The sequence below is a fragment of the Schistocerca piceifrons genome, chromosome 2 (assembly GCF_021461385.2).
Source record: "Schistocerca piceifrons isolate TAMUIC-IGC-003096 chromosome 2, iqSchPice1.1, whole genome shotgun sequence".
NCBI classification, from domain to species: domain Eukaryota; kingdom Metazoa; phylum Arthropoda; class Insecta; order Orthoptera; family Acrididae; genus Schistocerca; species Schistocerca piceifrons.
In genome coordinates this window covers 867,560,333-867,579,404 of record NC_060139.1, presented here as the reverse complement: position 1 = coordinate 867,579,404, position 19,072 = coordinate 867,560,333, and the positions used below count along the sequence as shown (strand labels likewise).

The window sequence follows — 19,072 nt, the reverse complement described above, 5'->3', positions numbered from 1 at the left end:
GCCGGTGTGACCGAGCGTTTCTAGATGCTTCAGTCTGGATCCGCGCGACCGCTACGGTCGCAGGTTCGAATTCTGCCTCGGGCATGGATGTGTGTGATGTCCTTAGGTTAGTTAGGTTTAAGTAGTCCTAAGTTCTAGGGGACTGATGACCTCAGATGTTAAGTGCCATAGTACTCAGAGCATTTGAACCATTTGTTTCCTTCCTAACCTGTACATATAAAACGATTAACTAAATTAGCCTCGTGCAAAAAGTAACTAAATTTTCTGTGCCGGCTGGTGTCACAAAGTGAGGACAAAAGTGTTCATAAACGCAAAGAAAATTACAATGTAATTAAATATAATGACAATTTTAGTACTTCATAGTCATTCCTCTTGTATTTATCACTTCTGTTATCCTCTTTGGGATGGACTGAACTTGTTTTAGTAGTCTGTGAAGTAATATTTTGCGATTCATGGTGCAGACGTTGTTCCAGAGTAGTCTTACTTCGTATTTTGTGCTTTATGACCATTCTTTCAAGCGTACAGCCAAGATGATCAAGTGAATTAAGATCTGTGCTCTGTGACGGGAACGTGAAAACTTAGGGAGTATGGTACAGCAGCCACAAACTATTGCCGCTGTATGCTTAAGAGTCCGCGCCTTCTTGTAAGTAGTGATCTGTGCCTAAATCGAAGCCAGCAACACTTTTTTACAGATTTGCCTTTGGGATATTTAAATACTGACATCTGTCCATGTTATCTTCAAATGAAACCAGGGCACCCAACACCAGATATAGCCTTACATCCCCATACCAAAATTCCCCATCACCGCGCTTCACTGTGGAGTGAATGCGTGTGAGATCCAGCTCAGTATTCGGTCGTCTCTACACCACACGTCTGCAATCATTTACTAATAAGTATAGATAGATGGTGGTAGACTTTTGGTGTGGAGACGACTAAATACTGAGTAGCTGTGAGACTGATCGTGACAAGTTTTTGTCGAACAGCGTCACAGGCGGTGAAACCTTGGTTCATCGCCTCGAACCGCAAACAAAACGGCAGTCCATGGAGTGACACTACACCACCTCTCCCCCGATGGAGTAGTTCAAAGCCTCACCTGCAGAAGGTGAAGTCATGGCGAGAGCCTTCTGGGACTCTGAAAGGGTTTATTCTGTTTGATGTCCGCCCCCAAGGTGCAACGATTAACTCGAAACGACTTAACCATGTTCGTCGCCACAAAAATGTAAACCAACTTCTCCTTTTTCATGACAAAGCAAGGCCTCACACAAAGTCTGCGTACCTGAGAAGAGCTCACAAAACTTCATTGGACTATTCCTCCTCAACCACCCTTCAGCCCGTATCTCGCACCTTCCAACTTCAATCTGTTTGGCCCAATGAAGGATGCACTCTGTGGGAAGCAGTACCTGAATGGTGGAGAGGTTACTGACGCAGCATGACGTTGGCTCCGTCGTTGACCAGTAGAGTGGTGCCAGGCGCGCATACAGGTCCTCCTAGTGGGTGGCGTAAGGCCGTCACATTGAACAGTTGTTCTGTTGAAATATATGGTTTTGTAGCCGAAACAGTGGGGAATAATATGGTGTATTGGAATCGTGAATAAAACCAACCTGCTTTCAGAAAAAAATTTGTTGTATTACTTATTGAACACCCCTCGTAAATACGGCGAAGCGTAGACACTGTCCATAGCTCTTGTCTTTTCTTAAGGTTTTAACAGTTTGCTGGTTACATGTTCGTATGAATATTTGATTTTTTGCAATCTAATGGAACTGATGTGTTACCAGTTTTAAAAGTAACTGTAGTTAGTTTGATATTGCATTTTGTACGGTTACGACAAAGGTATAATTAGGGTATTCAGGACCTAAGATGGTTTAATGTAACATCGAAATCGAGTGCAAATAAAGTAAGACCACTAAATGCAACAATAGGGGAAATCACCCAGTCTTCAGGATGAAGTCGTGCAGCGAACAGAGAGACGTCACTAAATTACAAAAATCCTGTAGTGTCACCTGGAACAGATATGACAAAAAGCTCAATAACTCAATATATAACCGGAAGGTATTTGGAGCGTTAGTAGTTGGAGGAAGATCATCAGTTCATGACAAAGAATATCAAAAAAGATAAAGTCCAAGGAAAACTTTTGGCCCGTCGTACTCAAGCGGAAATTAGAAGGGAATAGATATCAGGAATTTTCTCGGCATATTGAGAAGGTCACTAGCAGTTTGAGGAAGACTATTAAAATTTTACGATCACGTTCTGAGAATGAATTATGACAAGCCGACCAAAAGGTGTTTCCGTTTCTTTGTCAGTGAAAGGCAAGAACAGATAGCTGTTTGGATCTGAGAAAGATCTACAGGGAATTGGCATCACAAGTGCGTAATACAGGACCGAGAACTGGGACTTGCATAACCTGGACAGAACAGAAGAGAAACGCCTGGGTGTAGATAAATATACTTTTGGAGAAGAAGAATTCAGTCTATCCTTTTTAGGCCTCTGTGTGAATTCTAATCTATCCTTTTCTTAAGGGTCTTTTTGCAGGGTATAAGTGGAAGATCTTAGCTAAAATAAGTTGTTGTGAATAGAACATTAACATTGTTAGACTGCTGCACGATAACATGAATGGCATGGTTCTTATCAGGAAGAGAATTTCGAAATCATAATGGATCCGAAACAAGGTTGTGTGATAGCTCCCACTATGTTCTCAGTACTTGTTGGAACTATACTTCATCTTGTTGACGAGAAGATACCAAAGGGCAGGTCTGATGGTGGTTTGTTCAGTCTTAGTAGATCACTTTCTGCTTTTCCTTTGATGTAATGTACTTCGTACAGTATGCCGACCGAAGTTTTGGGTCATTATCCTGTTGTAAGGTGAACCCTTTGCGTATTAAGCGCAATCCACTTCGTACTGCATGATAGTGAAGTATGCGGTGCTACTGCTTCTGATCCATATATCCTTCTATTTTCTCAATGTCACCAACTCTGTTTGGTTAAGTGCTACAATTGCAGCACGTTTTTCTATGGATATTTCCACTCGTGGAACCATACTAGCGACGTGCACACTTCAGTGTTACGAAGGAACTGACGTGCAGTAACCACATATTATGTATCTTAGCAATACTTGCCGTTCGCTGCGGGCATCACTTCACTACAAGGAACAACACAGGTATCCCAAATCCTGCGTCCCGCCGGCCGGAGTGGCCGAGCGCTTCTAGGCGCTTCAGTCTGGAGCCGCGCGACCGCTACGGTCGTAGGTTCGATTCCTGCCTCGGGCATGGATGTTTGTGATGTCCTTAGGTTAGTTAGGTTTAAGTAGTTCTACGTTCTAGGGGACTGATGACCTCAGATGTTAAGTCCCATTGTGCTCAGAGCCATTTGAACCAACCATTTTTTGCTGCGTCCGTCGGCAAATAGGTTAACAAACATAGCAGATAGGTACATAACGTTTATTTACACAACATTGTTTGTTGTATACTATAGTATCTCGATGACCACAAACGAATATCATGACATGTGCACAACTGTTGTACTGTTCCTTTGCTTTCTCAACCGTACCCACGGTATTAGACCTTATCTACAGAGAACTAGATGTCATTTGGTGGGTGTATTGAAATTAATGAGCGGTAGTGTACTGTTGTACCATCTCTCACATATGGGTGCGAAGTACGGACTACTTACAAAAGGCACACACGATGTCTGGAAGAATACGATCAGCGCAGCCCCAGAAGGATCCTAAGGGTGAAATGGCAAGATCGGCGCGCTAACAAGTTCTGGAAGAAGCACTCTACTAGCACTGAAGGCATGATCATCAAGCTTCAACTCCATTGGACGGGCCACATTGTTTGTACGCCTGAATCCCGTCTACCAAACAAAATTATGTATCCTCAGCTAAAGGATGGTCAGGGAAAAGTAGGACGACCACAGAAACGATACAAAGATGTATTAAAAGACAAAATGAAAAGATGTCAAATTGAAGCTGGTAATTGAGAAGCTACTGCACTTAGTCGTCTAGTATGACGTCGCGTGGTTGGAAAGGAGGTCAGCCTTCTTAGCAACTGACGCTGAAAGCAGAAACTGACACGCGCAATGCTAGGAACCAACGGTAACTCCTGAAGACAAGGATTGCTACGCTACGCAGCCAGTCACCAACCGAACAAACGTGTGTGTACAGTATGGAAAAATCTGCAACTACAGGATTGGCCTCTACAGTCACTTGGTATCCGATAGAAACTGAGTTTCGAAGAAGACACAGCCCGCATCTCGTGGTCGTGCGGTAGCGTTCTCGCTTCCCACGCCCGGGTTCCCGGGTTCGATTCCCGGCGGGGTCAGGGATTTTCTCTGCCTCGTGATGGCTGGGTGTTGTGTGCTGTCCTTAGGTTAGTGAGGTTTAAGTAGTTCTAAGTTCTAGGGGACTGATGACCATAGATGTTAAGTCCCATAGTGCTCAGAGCCATTTGAAGAAGACAGTCATACCCATCAGAGAGTGATAGCCCATGAAGTAAGACGAAAGAATATTCAAAAGTCAGCCAGTATATTGCTTCCTCCTACGTACATCACGCACAAAGACCATGGAGGTAAAATGAGAGAAATTCGAGCTCACGCGGAGGCATACCAACAGTCGCTCTTCCTGCAAACTTTCGCATTTGGGACAGAAAAAGAGAGAAATGACATTTTTACACAAAGTACCCTCTTCCACCCACCGTAAGCTGGTTTTGCGGGGTATTGACATAGATGCAGATCAGCTACAAAGTTCAATCACGCTCTTTCATTGGTCATAACGATGTTGCTTAAAAAAATGCTTTCTGTTTTGTGATAGCTTTCTCCAAGGATTTTTTCTGTAAGTCTATATCAGGCCTCAGTTTTGTTCTGTGACAGTAAGTTTCGTGACAGTGTGAGTTATAGACCAGAAAACTGGCAAAAGGTTTGCAACTGGAATGAAAAGTACGTAACTGCCTTTTTCAATATGAGCAAAGGGTGAAGTATAAACTTGATCTGTTTATTACATACCACTTCTGCGTCCGTTGAATTATATTGCTGTTCTCTCTTATCCTTAAAGAATATGATGTAGCTTTCTCTCCGATGAACTGCCTCGGTGAAGAGACCAACGGCGCGTTAGGTGCCCACCACATTGCTGTATCTGAGACGCCCTGAAACTGTCTTTCCATATCTTTGGTGTGTTGTTGAAAGCGTTTACCTTGTTGCTCACGGACGTCACCCAAATTTTTAGGGAGAACAACAAGGTGGCTGTTGAAAAAGTGAATCCCAAGGCTCATCAAACAGCCTAAATACTTGTCCATTCAACGTTGGAGTCCAACACATTTCGAATGTCAGGTTCTACTAACCTTCGTTATTGATAGATGACGAAACTTCTCGTAGAAATACTTGAAAAACCATTTCATTAGACCCAGCTTAATGTATTGAGGTGGAAAGAGACATTTTTCAGAGCCACGAGGTTCTTGTTCATGGAAAGAGCCGAGAAGGATGTCCTAGGAGGTAATGTAACAGTCCTAGTCATCTAAAAGGTTGCGAGGTATGATAGTACCGATAGAGGCTGATAACACTAGTGTTCAAATGGCTCTGAGCACTATGGGACTTAACTGCTACGGTCATCAGTCCCCTAGAACTTCGAACTACTTAAACCTAACTAACCTAAGGATAGCACACAACACCCAGCCATCACGAGGCAGAGAAAATCCCTGACCCCGCCGGGAATCGAACCCGGGAACCCGGGCGTGGGAAGCGATAACGCTACCGCACGACCACGAGATGCGGGCAACACTAGTGTCTTTTTAATCTATATGGATATTGTGGCTGCAATGAAATTTACCCAAAATTACATAGGACGTTTTCTAAATATTTACACAAAGACATTTTGCAATATGCTTACTCTCCTTCGCAATGCAGTGTTTCCGCCATTATTGTTTACAAAATAAATAATAAAGCTTACCGATTGACGAGACACTGAAGATCATTTACATCTGTATACAGTTTTCTCCCACATGACACACCAACACTGGGACGATAAGTGGAGAAAGAACAACTAGTGAACACACGTGTCCGACAATGGGGACGTACACAGTTTTCCTGCATCGTGAAGTTAGGACTGTTAAAGAGTAGCCGACTTAGATTATTGCAACGCGCGTATGCTCTGTCTTACCGCTCTTTCTCCCTCGCATATCCGTATGCAGGCACACAGAAGCACCGAAAAGCTCCCTTCTCATTTCTTGATTTTATCAAATTCAGTTGCATTGGCGTTTCTTGTCTTCGAACAGGGGAAAAAGTAATGAGATACTATAACACAGTCATCTGTACAGAGCGTCTTTATGGGTCAAAAACACACCCTTTAAACAAAAAGAGAAACATTGAAGAAATCCAAAAGAGAGAACGAGAAGTAATCAGGAAAATTAGGTTCAAATTATTCTGTAGGAGGAATGTACAGACTAAGAACAAATAAAAAAAATTGAAAACTATGCCAACATTCATTCGGACATGAAAGAGCATAGGCCAAGTACGAACCAAATTAACTACAGGTTGTGGAATTCTACGAACATCCAGCAGCAGAGTGTGGGTAGCGAGTGTAGGCAGTGTGCGAACTCTACTTGTGTGCTGAAAGAGACACGTAAACGGACACTTACTGGTTTGAATTCTCTCTGACACGTACACACATCGATAAGGTGGTGATGGCGAGGGGAAGTAGGAACGATCGAGCCTAATTCAGACGCTGGTTTTTAACGTTTAATAGAAAGAGACTGTATACGGTCGCGTATCATAGAAGGAAAAACACCTCTCAGCTGCCGATTTCAGACAAAAAATATTTGATGAAATCAATGCTGCATAAAAAGCAACAATGGTAATGTTTTATTGATACAATGTGGGAGGATCCTTCAAGGCCCCCTGTTCAGAGTGGTGCGCGGGACGCAGCCGTGTAGGTATTACTTCCTTTCCTTTCTCTGCGTCGTTTTTACATCCCCCTACAGCCTTTTAAAAAGAAGAAGTGGCTCATAAATCCCCCCAGGGAGAAACAGACGCGACCTCTGCCTCGGTAACAGACCGGTGGCCGGTCACAGCCGAGAATATTGTGACGGAGAGTGCTCCCATTTTGTTCTCAACGAGTTCTTACCAAAGTATTACCAAAGCACATTACCGAGACATCTATAAACATCCAAATGTCAGCTATCAGCCGAAAAACAATCACTTTATTTTACAAGCCGAAAAATGAAGTAGCTGCCATTTCTCCGAAAATGGCTACGCTATGAGGGTTGTCCAGAAAGTACGTTCCGATCGGTCGCGAAATGGAAATTATAGTGAATATCAGAAATGTTTTATTTGCATCCGTTAGCTACACCTTCCATCCACTTTTCTATATAATCGCCGCTCCGACGTTAAGACATTTATTGTAGCGTTGTACTAAATTTCCACGACATATGTCATGGTGCTTTCCGCCAATTTCCTGCACTGGTCTGCAGCTCGTTGTCTATGCCAGAACGTTATCTTCATAGCCATCGGTTCATGTGAGCAGAGACGAAAATCAGAGGGAGCCACATTCGCGCCATATGGTGCATGATCAAACACTTCCCATCGAAAACGCTGCACAAGCGTCTTCATTGCCCCTGCATTGTGCCGCTGAGAATTGTCATGAAGAAGTTACGTTATGAGGGGTTGCATGAAATCAGGCAAAATATTTCGAAAGGCACTCATATTTGGCGGGAGGCACTATTTTCTAGGCGCTCTATGTGCTCACTGTGCGCTCAAAACTAGAAAGAGCGACGTGATGCGATCGGCGGGCATACTAGAGACACTGCCCAACACATTTGCGCAAAACTTCTTCGGATTTTCACTGTTGTTTCCATTTCGCGACCGATCGGAGCATACTTTCTGGACACCGCTCGTGCCACCGTGATTTGCCCGTATATGGCATCGTACTAGGCAGATTGGAATCTGTGCACCACACGAAAATTCTGCAGTGGTACATTGGCAGACTGGATGACATTTAAGCGTTTAGGCTAATTGCCTTGTGTCGGGGTTAACTTGGCGTTCGGACGACAGGTAGTTCCGTCGGATTCCGAAAAGAACATGTATAGGTCTGGACCAATTCTAGGAAGGAGAAAACCAGCAATAAATTAAATGCCAGTCGTTTACAAGAGTAAGGGATCAGTACCACAGTATGCATCTGAAGGATCTGGTCTTACATCAGAGGGTGACTTGCGATAATAGATCACACAACGTCAGAGTGCATCGACACAATGGAAATGATAAGGCTGCAAAAGCTGCGATACTCACGTTGCAAAAGCAACGCATCAATTAAGATGATCGGTCTCACGATTACTTGCATAATTCACAATCGACCAACCGCTTTCAACGATTATTACTCATACACAGAAGTGGATCATCAGTCAATAAAGATTCTATAAGAGCTACGCACAATTATTTGCCAATGAGCAAAGCATAATTTGTTATGGAAAATAAATAGACAGTGGTGTCACCTTCCCTATTCTGTAGAAAGCAGTGAATTTCGAATCTGTCTTTCTGCAGCTCCTTGGCTGCTACAAGCAGTCTGCAGATTGTTTTTCTGAATGTACGGATAAATCAAAATTTTTCTTCGTTTTCTCAATCGTTTGTTAGAACAATAGAGTGCAGTATGTTACAAGCTTGAATCTGTGCTCGACATGCCGAGTTTAACAAAAAGATGCTTGGGTGTAATAAACAATACTCCCTCCTACCCACGCTTTAACGCCCCCACGTTACCTTTCCATATCAAATGATAGTTACGGTGTTTTTTTGCCTTAAAATGTAGGTGCCTTTTGTATACACTCTTCTGACGTGTTATGTTATTACTTTGCTGTTTATTTGGTTCTCTTTATTGCCACTATTCCCGTACACTAGTATGTGAGTTGCGAAGTAGACCTATTCATACATATTTTCCAAGTAATGACCCATTTCTTTGTTTCAGGTTGTGAAGGATTTCTTTGGACGAGAGGTGGAGCAAGTGGCGTCTTCCGGAGGAGCAGGTTAGTTACCCGTTCTTTCATTTTTAATAACAACGCGTTCTAAGACGCCTTCGTGCTAATGTAGCTAGTCAAAGGTAATGCGTTTGTGTTTAGATTTTTACTACGATTCAGATCTGGACTGAATGATACTCACCATGGTATTGATTACCATTTCTAAGATACGAAGGGCGTTCAGAAAGTAATGCAAAACATTTTTTTCTGAAACTTTCTAGGTTTTATTCAGGATTCCAGGGTGACATATTATTCCTCAGTCTTTTGGCTGCAGACACATATTTTTCAACATAATCACTGTTCAGTGCAACAGCATTACGCCACCTTACTGGGAGAGCCTGTATGGTCGCGGATCCAACGTCTTGTTGCTTCAATAACCTCCCCATTATCCACGTTCTGCTTCCCGCAGAGTGCATCCTTCATTGGACCTGACAGATGGAAGTCGGAAGGTGCGGGATCCGGAGAGTAGGGTGGACGAGGAGAAATAGTCCAGTGAAGTTTTGTGAACTCCTCTCGGGTGCGCAGACTTGCGTGAGGCCTTGCCTTGTCATGGAGAAGTGCGTTTTGTGGGAACGAACACGCTGAAGACGTTTCTTCAGTTTCCTGAGCTTGGGACAATACACTTCTGAGTTGATCATTACCGCCATGAGTTTACTGGCTGAGGGTGCAGCCTTGAACTTTACCTTCGGAGGAGAGGTGATGTGGGGCCGCTCCATGGACTGCCGTTTTGTTTCAGGTTCGAAAGTGATGCACCCATGTTTCATCGCCTGTGATAATGTTAGACAAAAAATTGTAATGAGCAGCCACGTAACGCGCTAGCAATCCCGCATAGATGGGTCCTTCGTTCCTTTTCGTGGTCTTCTGTTGATCCGTGAGTAACTCAGCGGGCACACACCTTTGAGGACCCAACTAGTGGACGAGTATGAAAGCATTGCCAAGAGAGATATCCAGTTGAGCACCGAAGTGTTTGATTGTGATCCGTCGACCACCACTAATGAGTGTGTCTCCATGTTCAAACATTGCAGGAGTCACAGTTCTGTGCGGTCGGCCGGCAGACTGGATCGTAAAGGTTTGCACAACCTCGCCCAACGACTCACCGTGCTTTTATTCACTGCCAGGTCTCCGTAAACATTCTACGAGTGCCTATCAATGTCTGCGATACTGTGGTTCTCCGCCAAAAGAAACTCAATGACATCTCTCTATATGGCACGCTCCTCCGTTAGAGACGCCATTTTGAATTCTACGTATAGCACCGCCACCTGTCGGGACTTCATGAAACTTTAGGGGATGAAGCGGGAATGTTTCACGATGTCCCACCAGATATTTCACATTTTTTTTTCAGTTGAAACTCACCAACAAAAAACGTGTTTTATATTACTTGTTGAACGTCCCTCGTATTTCAAGTTGTTTTTTCTTCTCCTTCTTCTTCTTCCTTCCACTTCGGCCATCTCTACATCTATACCTACATCCATACTCCACAAGCTACCTGACGGTGTGTGGCGGAGGTTACTTTGAGTACCCCTATTGGTTCTCCGTTCTATTCCAGTCTCGGATTGTTCGTGGAAAGAAAGATTGTCGGTATGCCTCTGTGTGGGTTCTAATCTCTCTGATTTTATCCTCATGGTCTCTTCGCGAGATATACGTAGGAGGGAGCAATATACTGCTTGAGTCCTCGGTGAAGGTATGCTCTCGAAACTTCAACAAAAGCCCGTACCGAGCTACTGAACGTCTCTCTTGCAGAGTCTTCCACTGGAGTTTATGTATCATATCCGTAATGCTTTCGCGATTACTAAATGATCCTGTAACGAAGCGCGCTACTCTCCGTTGGATCATCTCTATCTCTTCTGTCAACCCTATCTGGTACGGATCCCACACCGGTGAGCAATATTCAAGCACTGGGGGAACAAGTGTACTGTAACCTACTTCCTATGTTTTCGGACTGCATTTCCTTAGGATTCTTCCAATGGAATCTCTGTCTGGCATCTGCTTTACCGACGATTAATTTTATATGGTCATTCCATTTTAAATCACTCCTAATGCCTATTCCGAGATAATTTATGGAATTAACTGCTTCCAGTTACTGACCTGATATATTGTAGCTAAATGATAAAGGATCTTTCTTTCTATGTATTCGCAGCACATTACACTTGTCTACATTGAGATTCAACTGCCATTCCCTGCACCATGCGTCAAATCATTTCAGATCCTCCTGCATTTCAGTACAATTTTCCGTCGTTACAACCTCTCGATATACTACAGCATCATCCGCAAAAAGCCTCAGTGAACTTCCGATGTTATCCACAAGGTCATTTATATATATATATTTATTGTGAATAGCAACGGTCCTCCGACATTCCCCTGCGGCACACCTGAAATCACTCCTACTTCGGAAGACTTCTCTCCATTGAGTATGACATGCTGCGTTCTGTTGTCTAGGAACTCGTCAATCCAATTACACAATTGATCTGATAGTCCATATGCTCTTACGTTGTTCATTAAACTACTGTGGGGAACTGTATCAGACGCCTTGCGGAAGTCAAGAAATACGGCGTCTACCTGGGAACCCGTGTTTATGCCCCTCTGAGTCTCGTGAACGAATAGCGCGAGCTGGGTTTCACAAGATCGTCTCTTTCGAACCCCATGCTGATTCCTACAGAGTAGATTTCTAGTCTCCAGAAAAGTCATTATACTCGAACGTAATACGTGTTCAAAATTCCACAACTGATCGACGTTAGAGATATAGGTCATCAATGGACCAAGTGCGGTAACTTCCTCATGATGTTCCCTTCTTTCCTTATTTTCGGTCTTACTGAAACTTCTCCATTCTTTCATTGTGTTCTTTGCTTCTTTCATCTATTCACACTGTGATGATTCTTTCTGTCTTTTTCCTGAACTTCCACTAACTTCCTAATCTTTCCTTTAGTGAAATCAATTTCTGCTAAGTCTCTCTTCACTTTCTTCAACCATGTGATTTGCGTTTTGAGAATTTTTTCTAAATACTCAGAACTTTCTTTTAGGCAGTCTTTTCCTGTTTCGTTCGAACCGAGCGACCATGAAATCAGCTTCAGGTAGTTTTTCGGTCTGGGTGTAGATTTCTTCAATACTTCTTGTCGTCTACGTACTCCCAACTTTGTGTGGACCTACTATTTTCCGCAGTACTTTCCTTTCCTCTTTTTGCAACTGTTCAATTTCTTCATTTTTGTTGAGAGCTTAACTTTCCGCTGCGTAAAGGTACTCCAGTTTTATGACAATGTTCTAGTGTTGGATTTTTCTTTTTACTGAGAGTCATTTTTAATTGAAAATGCCCTTCGTAAATTGATAGTTCATTTCCGTTTTTCTGGGCATTGCTTTTGTTTGCTGTATTATTTCCCGAGGTATTTAAATTTATTCACTTTGTTGATTCTACCGTGTCTTGTGCAGAAACTTTGGAGTATTTTTAATTTTCGTTATGAACTCGGTCTTCCCGCAAGAAAATTGTAATCCATGCTTTACCGCCTTCTCTTTCAATATGCTGACGTGCTCAGTTGCTCTTTCGATGTTTTCGGAAAATATTGCTAGGATCATCTGCAGGGGCTACACGGTTGAGCTCGACGTTCGATTATTCTTTATTTAGAGATTTTGTCTTTCCTCTCAAGTTACTCGAAAGGTGCGTCGACGAAGACACGAGACCATCTTTCAGTTTCTTCAAAAAGAATGAAACAGTTATTTATAAAAATCGTCTAACGTTGGCACCTCAGGAACGTGGTTCTGAGATGATTCAACAGCTTCTTCTGATGAAAATCCTTGTTGTTTGACATAATGGAAGAAAATAAGCTCGTTAGGTGATTAATCATTCGAATGCGGGCAACGAGGCATTAATTGGACGTTTTTCACCATCAAATAATCCATGTTTTACATGCTGTTGGCTTAATCCAAATCGTGTATTTTTGCTAACACGCAACCCTGTAATTAGAATTTAAGTAAAGGATGTCCTGTTTTTGTTTCAAATTTAGAGAAATGAGAAATATCTTTTGAAGAGAACATGAAAATACCATATCATTTGGTTATAATTTTTGGTAAATGGCCTCTTATAATGTAAGAAAAGTGTAGAACACAGCAATGTATTTGAAAAGTATAGTTCAGATGTTCAAACATATAATGGGCTAACCCGAATTGTAAATTCCTTCATACTGAAACTCCTGATCCTCCAGTTCTCGCTTCTCTCTCCTTCCTTTCTCTGTGGCTAGTGTTTGAAAATCGGACAGTGCTTCGTCAACTTTTTTGATCCTGCTCCAATTGATGATGTAAATGCTTTTGCAGTAAACACACCCGAATTCGCACCTTTTTTCTTCCAGCGCTTAAATTCGGTCGTGATTTTCCCTCATTCAACAGTCCTTTTTTGACATCTCATCCAAATTAAATGCTTAAGGCTTTCATTTACATTCTGCATTTTCCTATGAAGACAGGGCTTGCAAGAGACCTGATTGTGTGTTTAACGGCATTAATAACGGGTTCTGGTAGTGAGCGCTTATGTGTTTCATTGCTTGTGCTTTTCTGTTGGAGTGGTGTTTGGTTGGTGGGTAGCTTATGATAATAAGTTCCCGACACAGCATGGGTTAGTGTTTCTGTTTTTTCTAATGGCTGTCCCATAGGACAGAAGAATCAATTTCCTTAAGTGTATCTGCCTCTTCATCCAAATGATTTTATATCCTCAAACAGTTCTAGCAAGCGACGAAGCCTACCACCAAGTCTATTTTGGATGTAACAAACATGTTACAGTTTTTTTGTATTAGTGATTAATACTTCATATGTGATTTTTTTTTAATTCGTCGAAGTGCAACATTTGTTCCGAACATTAACACGGGGTGTGAAATCTGCAGCCATCGAAATCGATAATGTTCAGCATGAACAAAACCAGCGTTAATGACTTAATATTGTACTCCTCGAAGTTGCCTTTCGTGTAGAGCGAAACATCTGTACCACAGGATAACTTATTGACCTAAACTTTCACATAAATACTAGCGAAAAAAAAATAGAGAAACTGGAATACGGTCGCTCCTTACGTACACTGGCACAAAAAACCACTCTGTTCATCGGGAGTAAGTAGGGACTCATACACACCGATTTCTGTGTACATTTCTCGTACATAAACTCGATGTGTGATATTACATTGAACGTGGAATCGTAGACTTGTTGGGAGAGATCTGGCAAATTACAGTACTCCTATTAAGGAAACAGCTTACAAGACATTATTGCGATCTACTCGAGAGCTCGCCTGCATTAGTTGGAATCTTCATCAAGCCGGCTTGATAGCTGTTGACGTATCGCGTACAAATTGATGGATTTCGGGATAGAAACAGTTCGGTATAGCCCATGGAAAACAGAAATGACCAGTTAATTTAAAAAGAGAGAAATGTGGAAGAAAAACAATGTAGTTCTCGCTAAACGCTATTGTGTAAATTTATTTTACCGATATCCGAAGAAACCCCGTCGACTATTTTGCTGCATCCAGTGTAAACCTCGAGCTGAGATCAGTCGAATAACATAAAACACGTCATGCACCGAGAATGCAAACACTTCTCCTCTCGCTCCATACTCGAATGCAGTACGACAGAAAATTGCCACCTCAAGTAGAGAGTACCATCCGCCACACACTGTACAGTGGCAAGCGGAGTGATGTGTGTAGCTGTTCACCTGATACAATGGAAAGGCTTTTGTGAATGCAGTTTGATGTAGTCCACTCCTTGTGCTGTTATTTCGGTCACTGCCTAACACAACTGAAGAATATCATTGAAATATCTCAGGTTTTCTCTGCGTGATTGATTAGTAATTTTTTCGAAATGTTGTGCATAAAATGGAAACAACTCAGCTGATCACCCGTAAGCACACCATCGATATTATTCTAGCGGCTACATCAGTTCAAAGGTTCAAAGATAGGATAAAAACAACGGCATGCCACTTCTGTCTAATTCACAGCTTTTAATATGCGGTGTAAAGTATAATTAGCTTCATTCTTTACCAAAGTTCAGTCAGTGTCTTAAAAGTGCAATCAGTGCATAAATTTGTAAATAGCCGATACACGCATAGTATGTGAAAGGTGTGATCGAAAAATAACGTGAATTTAATTTCGCGGCCTTTATACGTCAGATTTTTAATTTTTTGATCTATTTAGTATCCATATTCCTGGTATGTGTTAGCATTTTCAGGTGTTTTGAATATTTATTTTATTGTTACTTCCGAAAAAGATAGCTCAAAGAATTTGCATTAAATTTTGCTTGAAAAATGGAATAAAGTACAGCACAGCATTCGAAACGTGGCTTTTGGCGTATCTATTAAGCGTCAAGGAAGAGTTACGAGTGGTATAGATGTTTCAAAGAGGGTCCAGAAGAATACGACAGCCGCTCTGCACGCCATCAATTACTGACGACAGTGTGGAAGAAGTAAAAGAGTATACACTACTGGCCATTAAAATTGCTACACCATGAAGAAATGCAGATGATAAACGGGTATTCATTGGACAAATATATTATGCTAGAACCGACATGTGATTACATTTTCACGCAATTTGGGTGCATAGATCCTGAGAAATAAGTATCCAGAACAACCACCTCTGACCGTAATAACGACCTTGATACGCCTGGGCATTGAGTCAAACAGAGCTTGGATGGCGTGTACAGGTACAGCTGCCAATGCAGCTTCAACGCGATGCCACAGTTCATTAAGAGTAGTGCCTGGCGTATTGTGACGAGCCAGTTGCTCGGCCACCATTGACCAGACGTTTTCAGTTGGTGAGAGATCTGGAGAATGTGCTGGCCAGGGCAGCAGTCTTAACATTTTCTGTATGCAGAAAAGCCCGTACAGTACCTGCAACATGCGGTTGTGGATTATCCTGCTGAAATGTAGGGTTTCGCAGGGATCGAATGAAGGGTAGAGCCACGGGTCGTAACACATCTGAAAGGTAACGCCGACTGTTCAAAGTACTGTCAATGCGAACAAGAGGTGACCGAGACGTGTGACCAATGACACCCCATACCATCAAGCCGGGTGATACGCCAGTATGGCGATGTCGAATACACGCTTCCAATGTGCGTTCACCACGATGTCGCCAAACACGGATGCGACCATCATGATGCTGTAAACAGAAGCTGGATTCATCCGAAAAAATGTTTCGCCATTCGTGCACCCAGGTTCGACGTTGAGGACACCATCGCAGGCGCTCCTGTCTGTGATGTAGCGTCAAGGGTAACAGCACCCATGGTCTCCGAGCTGATAGTCCATGGTGCTGCAAACGTCGTCGAAGTGTTCGTGCAGATGGTTGTTGTCTTGCAAACGTCCCCATGTGTTGACTCAGGGATCGAGATGTGGCTGCACGATCCGTTACAGCCATGTGGATAAGATGCCTGTCATCTCGACTGCTAGTGATACGAGGCCGTTGGGATCCAGCACGGCGTTCCGTATTACCCTCCTGAACCCTCCGATTCCATATTCTGCTAACAGTCATTGGATCTCTACCAACGCGAGCAGCGATGTCGCGATACGATGAACCGCAATTGCGATAGGCTACAATCCGACCTTTATCAAAGTCGTAAACGTGATGGTACGCATTTCTCCTCCTTACACGAGGCATCACAACAACGTTTCACCAGGTATCGTCGGCCAACTGCTGTTTGTGTATGAGAAATAGGTTGGATACTTTCCTCATGTCAGCACGTTGTAGGTATCGCCACCGGCGCCAACCTTGTGTGAATGCTCTGAAAAGCTAATCATTTACATATCACAGCATCTTCTTCCTGTCGGTTAAATTTCGCGTCTGTAGCACGTCATCTTCGTGGTGTAGCAATTTTAATAGCCAGTAGTGTATATATAAAATTAAAGAAAATGGTTGTGGAATATCGGAGAGGTTGCTGCTGACGCCGGCATATCCTTTAGCTCATGCCAAACAACTTATTCCAATGTTTTGGGCTTGAAATGTGTAGCACCAAAGTTTTTTCGGGAATTGTGGAAATTTGACAGAAACGACGTCGCGTAGTCATTTCTTAGAAATTGCTGAACGAACTCGACAACGTTCCCAGAACTTCTAAAGCAGGTTATGACAGATGACAAAACTTGGTTGTATGGGTATGAAACAAAATGCAAGGCCTGAAGAGCCAATACCGAAAAATATTCGAGAAGTTCGATCGAATGTGAAGGTCCTTCTCAATGTTTTCTTCGATTACAATGGGATATTACATCATGACTTCCTGCTTTACGGTCATACGGTACTACCTGGAAGTTAGCACCGTTTGCTGAAGCAATCCGAAGAAAACATCCTGAATTGTGACAGAATATCTCTTATAAATTGCATCGCGATAATGATCCCGCTCACGCTTCAGTGCTTCAATCCTTGTTCATGATTTTCTGACAAAAAACAACACCGTTGTGCGTTCTCAGTCACCGTATTCGCAGTACATTGCCCCCCTGTGACTTCTATTCCCGAGGCTGAAGAGAATTATGAATGGATATCATTTTGCCACCATTAATGACATAAAAACAGAATCGCTGAAGGAGCTGAACACCATAACGAAAAGTGAGTTCCAGAAGTGCTTCCAAGATTGGGGAAAGCGCTCGCATAAGTTACTATATTCGTGGGGGATTACTTTGAAGGGGATAATGTTGATGTTGATGAATAAAGATTCTATAAGAAAAACAAAAATGCCCTTTACTTTTTGATGACACCTCGTAATCGTGTATTCTCCGAACGACGTAAGGAATTTCTCCATGGACTACCAGTGAACCATATTCTCGCAACACGCAGGTACAACAGCTTCGTCGTGAATGGCAAAAAACCTCAAGTGAGGTCGGAAGCTCTGACGAATTGAGCTTTCGCTGCAAAATATCTAACGAACATTAAAGGCTACAATACACGAAATACAGTCGAGAGACTCCTATTCGGTTGAAATTTCTCGTAATTGGACATTGGAAACAGCAATCTGTATTTGCTGTGAAGAAACCTTTAATAGCGAAGATCACATTGAAAGCTATTTATTACTGATGATCGGACTCAATAGTTTCCCATCTTCAGATCTATAAAGTGACTGATTAATGTAGAGTACATCTACAATCATTATTTCTACTTGTTGTTACAAATGAAGGAATCGAAATTCTAGCATTTAATATCTTCAAAGACTTGTTATACGTTCTGTTCCATTATTTCTGTATCACGTAGCCCATATAGTGTATAGAATGTAGGACATTCCACACAACGTGCTTTTTAACTGTGTAGTATTTGTTTGTGATTAACTGGCTTTTATTTGTAACGAATCTGTGGAATGTGCTACATACTATACCCCCTCATCAGTTATCAATAGTATTGAATGCGATCTTGGCAATTAAGAGTTACTTCAAATGAATTCTATTCACAAAATATATCTACATCCAAATGACTGCTCTGCAGTTCATACTTAAATGTCTGGCAGAATTTTCATCGAACAAGCTTTAGACTATTTGTCTATCGTTCCAACCTCGAAAAGCGCACGGAAAAAACACACACATCTTTCAGTGCTAGCTCTGATTTCTCTTATATTATTACTATGACCATTTCTCTCTATGTAATTGGGCGGCAACAAAAGTTGTTGGAAAAAGTTGGTGAATTTACGTGGAAAGATATCTCGCAACAAAAAATGGCTTTGTTTTAATGATTACCATCCAACCTCACGTATCGTATCCGTGACACACACTCCCCCGTTTCATTGTCGTTCTTTGAGCTTTTTCGATGTCGTCCGTCAATCCTATCAGGCAAGAATCCCATACCGCACAGAGTTCGGACAAGCGTAGTGTGGCCAGTCTCTTTGGTAGAGCTCTTGCATCTTCTGAGTGTTGAGCCAGTAAAACACAATCTTCTGTTCGCCTTCCCCACAACATAATTAGTGTGACCGTTTCAGTTTAAGTTGTTTGTAATTGCAATCCCTAGGTATTTAGTAGAATTGGCAACCTTTTGATTTTTGTGTAACCGTAAGTAATAGATTCGATTTAGAACTCATGTGGATGACCCGACACTTTTCATTGTTTGGAATCAATTACCCCTTATCGCATCGTACAGATATGTCGTCTAAATCATTTTGCAGTTG

At 42.3% G+C, this 19,072-nt stretch overlaps 1 protein-coding gene across 2 annotated transcripts in view; it reads left to right on the top strand.

Moving 5' to 3' along the window:
• Nucleotides 1-19,072, top strand: part of LOC124776232 (chromosome transmission fidelity protein 18 homolog) — a 490,396-nt gene that overhangs the window by 445,909 nt on the left and 25,415 nt on the right. For both annotated transcript variants that reach the window (XM_047251092.1, XM_047251091.1), the window contains exon 19: nucleotides 8,939-8,996. In XM_047251092.1, the coding sequence (XP_047107048.1) occupies nucleotides 8,939-8,996 (58 nt within the window). The remainder of the gene's footprint in view (nucleotides 1-8,938; nucleotides 8,997-19,072) is intronic.